Raw genomic sequence first — 11111 nt, forward strand, 5'->3', positions numbered from 1 at the left:
TGTTTATCGATAATTTTGTCAACAATAAAGCATGTCTAGTTTTAAATTACATTTAATTTGTAAAAGAACAACACAAGTCAGACTTTGATATAAATTTTATTTTGTTGCAATATAAAATTAATGTCAGCAGTCGAAGTACTAAATTTTATCAATTTTTTTTTAACACCATTGATTTAATACTCAAAAAGAATATAACATGGTTTAAAGTGTTTCATGGGGAAACTTTTTATGAAAACTCTGAAAGATAAAAGGCATCTTATTAACCCTAAATATTTATACTATACTTTAAAAAACCACGGATTAAATATCAAAATCTGAGTAATGACGGTATTGATAAATTGATTTGCAAAGTTTTGAACATGTTTTGCACTTGAATTTTTATAAACATAAACTTCAATAATGTGTTTGTATAACTCCTTTTGTGATCATTGGATTTTATCGTGTATTTTATGCTAAAACATTTTTGTTGTTCTCGATCTTCCTTTTTTCTACAATATTATCTTCATCTTCGACCTCGTCTTCGACAGATAGTTCGAGGGACATTTCTTCGTCCTCGGAATCCTAATAACAACATAAAATTTGATATTAAAATATGTAAAGAAATTAAACTTATTTATCAAAATGATTTCGAATATTCGCACAGGAATTTTCTTTAAAAAAAAAGAGATTATTCACCGTGTAAACTATTTGTGAGAGAATAGTATCTAAAGTTTGAGTCCTTTTTTCTAGTGGATTACCACCCAAGATTCGTGTTTTTTGGCGGGCTAACTTTTCCCTTAAATTAATATTTTCCTTTTTGAGTAATCCAAGTTCTTTCATAGCTTTGCCAATAGCAGTAGAATTTTCTGCCAATAGATTTTCCATTATCTTTAATTTGAAAAATGTATGAGAAATTATTGAAACTCTTCTTTTAATAATTCATTTTAGAAAAATGGAATTTTTATTTGGAAATACACTTAACTCCCGAGACATGCATTATCAATTTATGCTATTCCTAGAATTCGAGGCCTCGGAATTTTTGATGTGAGTAGCACGGGGCGGAAAGAGAGGATTTGCTCAGTCAAGCGTGACAAACAGTTCGAGAGCCACACTCGCAGTGCGTTAGCTGCATTAGGTTGCGCCATGCTTGAGAGCCACACTCACAGTGCTTTAGCTGCATTAGTTTGCGTCATGCTTCCAAACTCAACAGAAATTATTCATGCGACTTTGCCTGTTTACGTTTGGATTCCCGCGAGATGTGCTAAGGCCAATGCAAGCCATGCTCGAAATCATAATTATCTCAGGAGTTGAGTGTATGTTATAGAAATCATAAAATAGACGTATATTATTAAAAATGATTTACCGTTTGTGGTGATTTTTGTCGAGATAATTGTTCTTTTAACTCAATATTTTCGATTTTGAGCAAGCCAACCTCGTGCATGCATTTTAAAATTATACTATTTTGCTCCGCAACTCTGTTTTTGACGGTTTTTAATCTTTCGATCATTTCTGATTTTTCTTGGATGTAAAGTTCAATGGACTGTTTATATTTTTCATTATCACGCCTTAATCGTTCAATTTCCAGAATGAATTTATCTGTGGAAAGAAATGATAATTTTTAAAAATATTTTTATATCTTCATTAATTTCATAATTCTTGTTAATATTTTACCAGAAATAGGAAAAATTAGACATCAGAAATTAATTAATTGATTAACGGGGTTGCCGAAATAACATCTATACTCTGAATTAATGACTTTTTGATGATGATTGAGGCTATGAGATGAGTAGGTCACGTGACCAGATTCCTACCTTACCAACACTCTTTTTTAAAACTTATTTCCACAGGAAGCACCACATGGAGTTCAAAATTTGAGATAATAAAGAAGAAGCACTGAGAAAGGTGGGTCTGGTTATAAATTGCTATAATTATGAAAAAGTTTTTTTTTTTAAATAATTTTTTCTTGCTTTTTTCATAAATATTACAATTTTGGACCAGACCCGCCTTTTTTAGTGCTTCTTATATATTATACCAAATTTTGAAGTCGATGTAGCGCTTCGTGTGAAAGTTAGGAAATAAAAAAAAGTGTCGGTAAGGGATGAATCTGGTCATGTGACCCACTCTTCACATGGCCTTAAGGATGATTTTAGAAAATTTAGACCCCCCTTCACTATCATAAGGTCGTCAGATTTTTGTGACACCTCACCCCTTCCTCCTTCTGACGTAAGATTTTATATTTTTAATCAATATATTAATTATTTTCTTTTTAAACGGAATTTCAATAGATTTAAAATGTTTCCAGTAATAAGAGAGGATTTTAACAGATTTCAAAAGATTTCAAGGAATTAAAAAAAAAGTTTTAGGGTATTTTAAACGATTCGAAATGATTACGAGATGTTTCACAAGTTTTAAGAGATTTTAAATGATTTCAAAAGATTTCAAGGATAAAAGAAATTACCTAGTACAATTTCAGAGAGACGTTAAATTTTTCAAGGGGTTCTAAAATATTTAGAAACTTAAAAAATTTAAAGAATGAATGAATAACGATTTCCGCGGACTAACCATAGGGTTTAAGGGATTTCAAGGGCTTTCACGAGATTTCAAAATATTTGAAATGAAGTCACGGGATTTCAAAAGATTTTTCATTGAGGATTTCAAGAGATATAATAACGAAGTATTTTCACACACTTTAAAGAATGTCAGGGGATCTGAACTGTCTTCAAAATTTGAAGGAGTTTTAAGGTATTTCATAGGATTTAATGGGATTTCCAAATATTTTCGAAGATTTTAACGGATTCTAATGGATATTAACGGATTTTACGAGATTTCAAAAGAATACAAAGTATATTCACAAATTTAGAGGATTTCGTAAGATTTCAAAATATTGAACTAAATTTTAAAGTTTTTGCGAATATTATAAAGATTTTAAGGGATTTCAAGAAATTGAAATATTTTTAAAAATATTTTAAGGTATTGTAAGATATTTGGAAAGGTTTTCGCGGATTATATATATGTGTGTGCGTGTGTGTGTGTATTGCCAATATACTGAGTAAACAAATATAAAATATTACGTATGAAGGGGAGGGGGGGGGGAGTCAAAAGAATCATGCGACTTCTTACAATAAGGGGGTGGCAACGTTCTTCTTTTCTTATAGGTAAGAAATAACTAAATATTTAGGTTAGGGCTGTGGCACACACCCAGGGGGATCAAATGGCTTGATCGAAAATTCAGGACGTTATGCCACTTTTTTAACCCCCTTCAACCTCTAATTTCCGCCACCCCTAAGGCAATGTAACTTTAAGCGCGTTATTTAAAGAACTGAATTGCTACAAAATACCAATTTCGAAATGCCCTAACTTTTCTTAATTTTTCCCTGACAAATTTTTAATTTTCACTGACCGTTAAAAGATTCTTATTCGGGTTAAAATTTCAACCAAAGAAATTAATGTTCAACCAAGGAGATTAATTTGCTAAAAAAAAAACAAATTTAGACAAAAATACATAAATTTTCAATGAAAAAATCAATTGTAATCCAACAATGAAATAATTATATTCACAATTAAAAAATTTATTTTTAAATATAAAAAACGAATTTCCAAAAAATAGTTCAATTTTTAATCAAAGAAATGCATTGGCGACAAAAAAGACGAATTTTTTACCCGCAAGATTAATATTCTACCACAAAAGACGAATTTTTAATACAATATTTAGGTTTGCAACTATGGAAACAAATGGTTAAACAAAAATATGATTTTTTTCACCAAAAGAAAATTAACATTCTACTGAAAATGATGAATCTTTAATAAAAAAATGAATTTTGAACCAAATAGTAATAATAATAATAATAATAATAATAATAATAATAATAATAATAATAATAATTTTCAACAAAAATACATAAACTGTCATTTAAAAAATCTGCGCCTAGGGTGCGCGACGTTTGAATCTCGCGCTTCGCGCTCGATAATAGGTTAACTCGCGCTTCGAGCTCGGATATTTATTCTTTGCATTTGGAATGCTTGAATAAAACTTTATCAAAAAGATCTCTTTTAGATGGCAGTATTTATATGCGTCTTCATATTCTGAATTGTCTACTTAATTAAGTATAGTCAAAGATTAAGTTTCTCAAAGCTCTGTAGGCTTTGAGGTACTCATTCTCATCGTGAAACTCGTGCTGTGCGCTCGATTTCCGACAGACATTTGTAAACAGGTTTTGTTGGATTTTTTTTCTCGTAGCTTTAGTCGTTTTTCCACACATTTATTTTATTTTATTTTTTGTTTCAACGTTATTTTTCACGAATAAAACAAAAAGTACGCGTCTTATCAAGAAGTGATTCTTAACGAAATTGTAGATCTTTTTTGGGATAACCATTTTTGTCAATTCATCTTTTTTCGTATCCTACATAGTTTGTCCACAAAATGGAATTTTTTATTTTCAATTATTTTTTGTGCAATCAAAATTTGGATTTTCGATTTTTGAAGAAAATCCAAAAATTAGTTATAATAATTTTGTAGGGCTTTTAAAAATAAATGTTTTTCTTCTCTTGTCTTTTTTTCATATCGTGCGTTTTTCGGCTTCACATTTTGATTTTCGGTTGATGAAAAAAATTTTGAAAATGCTATAACTCTGATAATTTTCTTTTTATCGAAAAAAGTCATTAGGATAAACTGTTTGGTTCTTTTCAATACTATAAATATCCGTACATAGAATTTTCAAATTCAGAAAAAAGTGGTCTCAAAAATTTTAAAAATGCGCTCACTTTTTGAATTTTTATCAAAAACGGCTGGTTCACGAACTCGTCCTTTCTTTTAGGACCTAAAAAAAGTGTGCCAAAGATGAATTTGATTCTATCATTTTTTCGAGAGTTATCGTGTTTACGGACAGACGGCCGGATGGACAGACAGACGCCATCTTGAAAACCTGATTTTCGGATTCAGGGGGTCTCGAAACGTGGAGATCCGTTGAAAAAGTGTGATGTCAAATTTCCGACAATTTTAATACTTTCTGAATCATAAATGATGAGAATGTAAAAAGATAAATTTTCATTAAAAGAAGTGTTATAAATTAAAATGATGAATCAACTAAAATATTAATTTTAAAGTTAATTAGCAGTAGAATTTTCAACGAAAAACGTAATAGTTGATATTTCAACCAAAACAAATTTTATTTTGAAACCTAAAACAGATGAATTTAACCAAATATGACGACTTTTCAAGAAAATACTTGAAAATCCTCGTTTAGAACAGAATTGATTTCAACTAAGCACTAAGCAGTTGAATTTTTAGTCAAAACGATGAAATTGTCAAGTAATAGTTATATTTTTAACCAGAAATATCGTCTTGTTTATTTTAAACAAAATTGTTGAATTTTTAACAAAATAATGAAATAATAGAACTGTATGTTCATTCCCTAAGTTTAAAAATTATACAGAAAACTTTTCGAGGCCAACATTTGTATTTTAATAATTGAGAATAATCCTTACAGTATGTTAAATATTTAAAATAATTTTCAGAACTTCTAATTTTTTTAAGACAATTGGATAGTTTCATTTTTTTCATATATTAGTTAAATTCCGCGCACGTCAAATTTGAACAATGAGACTTAGCCCTGAGAAATTATTGTGAACAAAATTTAGGTTCGCTCAATAAATATCGGGAATTTTTGTTTTCGGGCATGAAAAATCAGGGCATAGTATAAAAAATCAGAAAATGAGGACAACGATAAATAATCAAGACAGGTTTTGATAAATCAGGTAGTCTGATCACCCTAGACACGCTAAACTTTGGTCAACGTATCCACGGCCCAGAAATAAAACACTTGGCACGCGAAAAACGCGCTTGCCTGCAGTTTTTCAGTTATTGAAGATTTCTTCAAGAATTTGAGATACTTATAAAAATTTAAATACAGAAATTTAATAAAATGTTGATCTTATTGAAATGTAAATTATATGTTTTTGATTGTGCACAAATATGGAGAAAAATGATTTACAATTTGAATAATGGTTCGAAATTTTTTTTATGATTCACTCTGACGTGCCAGATTCGGACTATTTATCGATAATGGAAAAAAGAATTCACTATATCACGATAATAATAATTTGTGAAAAACTTACCCATGGCTTTTATGGTGTCTTTAATTTTTCTGTTAAAGTGTAGATTTTTGTTAAAAATTTTTTCTATTTTCACACTCTGTTAGGTATTGTCCTTGGATACAGTGTATACAATTAATTGGCTTTGTGTACATTCGATGGCGCTGCGCAAATTGTATGACGAATGATGCGTGAATGTACACAACGTACAATCAATCTCAAAAGTCGCCTATCTTTAAAATGATTTATAAAATCGCCAAAAATAGATTTCTTATTAATTTATAAAAATCTTGATTGAGGCTTCTCAGCTCACTTCAGAACAAAAAAACAGTTTATAATGTTCTGATTAACCCTAATCACTTATACCTGTGAAAAATGTCGTATTACTTAAATGGGGTCAAATTGACCCCAGCTGTCTTTGAAACGTTTTAATAATGATTGTATGCATGGATTCAACTTGAAAAAAGCCACAGATGCTATTTAATAGAAATTAGATTCTGATTGTTTTTTTTTATGCAAATTACTTTGAGGTGTGTACAAAAATTCTCAAAATTTAAAAGTTATAAAAAAATTAATTTTCTATTAAAAATATCATAACTTCCACAATTTGTATTATTTATAGCTAAAATTTGTTAGTTTTTGCTTTCTCTTCAAGGAAAGGTTGAGATTTTTATTTAATCCTAATGATGAAGGCCTCATTTTATTACTTGAAGGATTTTCTACAATTCTATGAGTGGGTTATATTGAATGGAAATTTAAGAGGTCGTACAATTATTATTGTTATAAACAATAATATTTTAAATTTGGTTAAACACAACCCAAATAGAGTTCTAGAGAATCCTTCAATGAATAAAATGAGATCTTTATCATTAGGATTAAATAAGTAGTGTAAATTTTCCCTAATAAGAAAGCAAGAATTAAAAATCTAAATAACTACTGTTAAATAAACAATTTGAACCGAAATTTTGTTTATGAAATACGATAAGAAGCCTCCGTCAAGATTTGTAGAAATTAAATATAGATATATTTTTGTTGATTTTATAAATCATTTTAAAAATTAGTGACTTTTGTGGTTGATTGTACGTAGTGTATAATGTGCAATTGTACATCCTTAAAAAAATACCTCCACCAGATCATCCAAAATCAGCTATAGTTATGAAATAGAATTTTAGGAAATTGGCTCGAATGGTGTCTTAATGGTTTAAAAAAAATTATAAGTCAGTACAAAATTTTATAATTAATTTCAAAATTCGAATTAAATTATTATTTTCTTGAATTTTAAAATAACAAATTTTGTCAATTATTTTGTATGGAATTATATATGCTTCGTTTTGCTATAAAGTTAGTTAAAAATTCAGATTAAAAGTATAAATAATTTAATTAAAATTATATGTTTCCATTACTTAGTAAATTAAATTTTTTAAATTTCTTGTCTTTGATTTTTTAAAATATATCTATATTTAAGAGCTGCGTTTTTAAATTACAAATATGAGATTCGAGGAATTAAAACTAATGTTAATCGCTTTTTCGACTTTATTGAAACCGTGCTTATCTCGGAAATTTAGTTTACTTAGTTTCAGATTTATTTACAATTAAGCTTTATTGAAATTCAGAATTAAAAAAAAATGGTACTATTTTAATTGAGAACATAAAAAATGTCTATTTTCATGAATCCGTATTCAAAGTTTTAATTTTTTTCAAATTGCAAGCCTTAACAATTGGACATTTTTGAGTCGAAAAGATTAAAATCGATTAATTTCAAATTCAATTACAGTCTTGACATTCTTTCCCCTTTTCCCCTCTTTGTCGAAAGGTTGAAAGTTTATTCTTTTGAGTTAAAAATTCGACTATTTGGTTGGAAACTACTAAACTATTAAAAACCATACAAAAGTCTTAACTATAAATTTTGAAGTCTAAAGTCAATCTTTTTTCCAAGAAATTCAAGTTCCGGTAACAAGCGTTGAATTCAGAAAAATTAAGAGTTTGTATTTCTATGAATACGCGATTTTTCCTCCGTCTAAAAATCCCCCCACGGGGACAGAAAAAGTGCAAATCCTATTCCTCTTAATCGACTTAGTAAAATTTAACGAAAGCATTTATTTAACCTATTTTTCATTATTAAATCTTTTTATAACTTATAAATTCGACAAATATTCAAATTGATATTTATTTATATTTTAATAATTTATTTCAACGTCTTAAAAAATGCAACAAAGAATTCGATGCAAATCTGTGAATTTAAATAATTTTAACTCTAGAGAGGCAGAGTTGAATTGGTGAGAATTAAAATTTCAGAATTTACATTCCGCATGAAGAAATTAAAACAACTTATTACACATATTTTGTGAACTTATCAGAAGGAATTAAATAAAATCAAAATATGCCCACTTCTCAGGAATAAAAAATATCTCTGTGAGGTGCGTTACCGGTACAATTAGAAGGAATTAAATATATTGAAAACACTTTCTCTTCGAGAGAATAGAGAACTGTGTGGCGGTCACTATGGAAATATAAGTGAATAAGTTTAGGAGGTATCTTATTCTTATTGTGGCATTTTAGACAGATGGAAAAATCGCGCATTCAAAATAATAGAATAATCTTCACTTTTGCGCGGAAATCTGAAAATATTAATTTTTCTCTATTCTACGCTAATTACCTGGCTGTCTTTAAAAAAATTCTTCTTTTTGTCTTGAACATTCCACTATTTGTTTGAAGTTTAACCTTTTTGTTTAAAAATTGTACCATTTTGTTGAAAAACCCAACTATTTGGCAAAAACCTTAATAGTTTTGTTATAATTTCGTCACTGTTGGTTACGTCTTATTATATTTTATTTTATTTTTACTTTTTCACTGAAAATTCATCTTTCTTGGTTGAAAATTCTTATTTTCAATAATTTCATAGACAAATTATAGAGTATTAAATTTACAGTTTTAACAGTAAAGTAATTGCGAGTTTAAAATGTTCAAAAATAATGTAAATTACATACTTCTTCAATTTGGAAATAATACAAATTGACAAGTTTATCCGTTCAGAAACACATATTTTTAATCCAGATTCAGAATTGTTCAAGCTGAATGATTCTTGCTAAAAAATTGTTTTAATTTTGCAGTTTATTTTGATTGTGCAAAGAATATTTTGAAATCTATTAAAATTATGTAAGACTTTTTCGAAGAGACATGCGACTTTGTGATTTTATGCAACTAATGCGAGATTTTTTAAAGCATTCTAACTGATCCGAGCCCTGTACATTGCATCTGATTAAGAATTGCAAAAATAACACTAAAATTCGACATCATGGCATCGAAGATTTTTAATAGCAATTTTTCTTTTGGTAAAATTTATAAAACATATTTAAACATAACTTTTTTTTTTATTTTCCCACCCGTTTGATTAACCATTCAGAAATTCTAAAGTTGATCTAACTTCTACATATTATCGTTAATTTGAATCATTTACTTAAATAAAAGAAATGATTTTTTCTGTTATTTGTTCTTTTATATACAAATACTTTCAAAATTTTAATTCTCTAACGAAAAGTTAAATAAATTTCACTATCACTAATCCACTCACAATAAGAATTTTAAATAACGAACCAGATTTGTAATTGCAATAATAATATTGATTAATTCGCAACAGTGCAGACGTCCATAAATTTATTTTAATAATGAGCACGTAGAACTTTACACACAAACGCCGGTTATTCTTTATTTCCACTCGAATATGAATAGTCAATAGACTAATGAAGGACACGACGAAGCTATTCCTAAAATCAAGTTCATGCTAGGAAAGTTGTCCCAATACTGAAATGATTTCGTAATAGAAGTGCAGTAAATTTCAAAACTGAACCGGATTAAATTAGGGCTAAATCTCGAGTTAAACGCGTAGAAAAAACTGTAGACCTATTAAATGCCAGATTTGATGCGGTACTTGGAAGAAAGTTGTAACTTGACGCAGACCAGTTGAAAGGGACAGAGTTTGACATAAAGCTCATAAACGTCATTCAGCATAGACCTTAAAGTCCTAAACTCAAGTGATTTTAACTTTTAAGCATATTTTTGTGAGAGGAAAAAGGTTTCTTTGTAAAATGTGCTGGAAATAATATCCACCAGAAAGAAAATTGGAAGAATGAATGGAAAATTTAATTTTTATTCTTTGTTTCGGCGCAGAAAAACAATATAATTTTTATTTCGGATTTTTAACTATCACTTTCGACTGAATCTTCATCATTTAATCATTTTCAGCACAATCTTTAAAAGTTAAACATAATTTTAAGTTCAAGTTGAACAATAACAATTTTTTTTTAGCTTTTGGATTTTAACAGTCTATAATTTCATCGCCATAAAATAAAAAAATATGCAACTTAAATCTATAAAAGAGTAAAAATCGTTAACCCTTTGAAGCATACATTTTTCCATCAGTTCAATTTGAACGAAACGTTACACGGAGGTTTTATGACCCCTGATTTTCAATCCGAAATCTAAATTTGATAGTTCAAAATGGCGGAACGAAAACTCTAAAAGTGATTTGATTAATTAGATGCAGTTTGAGTCCACCAAATTGGACTCGTAATTTTGAACTTTTAATTTAGCCGAGTACAGAGCAAATCAGTTCATTTCTTCAACACGAATAAAGTTCTTATTAATCCGCATTACTAATGTGCACCGAGATTGTTTAGAAAAAATCAGTTTATTTTACGTTACCGCATCTTTCGGAACACATGTTGTCAAATTTTTGCGAAGACGCGGAGGCGGACGGTTCTTACGGTAGTAATTTAAATCGTTAAAATGTATATGGGGGGGGGGGGGGGGGGGGGGGGGGGGTTACGCGTCCGAGCAACGTGGTTTTATATTCAGGTGTAAAAAATAATAAAACACATAGCTTACTTCATTTTAGAAATAGCGTGCGGAGTCCTAAATTCGATCCCGGCGAACCGAACCGAGTGCCCCTTCCCCGAGTCTTTTTGTTTGCTTACATTAGTTAACGAGTCGAGGCAAGAAATTTCTGGCCGCAACCACGTGCGTGGTTACTACCGCTGATATAT

General features: G+C 29.2%; 1 protein-coding gene across 1 annotated transcript; it reads right to left on the reverse strand.

Annotated features, from left to right (window-relative positions):
• Positions 1-357: 357 nt before the first annotated feature.
• Positions 358-9834, reverse strand: LOC117176102. The gene is made up of 5 exons (XM_033366138.1): positions 9664-9834; positions 6094-6233; positions 1343-1575; positions 676-867; positions 358-561 (listed from the first exon to the last, which is right to left on the reverse strand). Exons 2-5 carry the CDS (start codon positions 6095-6097, stop codon positions 448-450), a joined length of 543 nt encoding a protein of 180 aa, XP_033222029.1. The 5' UTR covers positions 6098-6233; positions 9664-9834; the 3' UTR covers positions 358-447.
• Positions 9835-11111: the final 1277 nt, after the last annotated feature.

Source organism: Belonocnema kinseyi, chromosome 7 (assembly GCF_010883055.1).
Source record: "Belonocnema kinseyi isolate 2016_QV_RU_SX_M_011 chromosome 7, B_treatae_v1, whole genome shotgun sequence".
NCBI lineage: Eukaryota > Metazoa > Arthropoda > Insecta > Hymenoptera > Cynipidae > Belonocnema > Belonocnema kinseyi.

Coding starts and splice junctions, on each gene's coding strand:
- LOC117176102 (XM_033366138.1), bottom strand. Junction 868..1,342: donor GACAAAAATCACCACAAACG/GTAAATCATTTT, acceptor TTCAAATTAAAG/ATAATGGAAAATCTATTGGC. Junction 562..675: donor TCTCACAAATAGTTTACACG/GTGAATAATCTC, acceptor TGTTGTTATTAG/GATTCCGAGGACGAAGAAAT.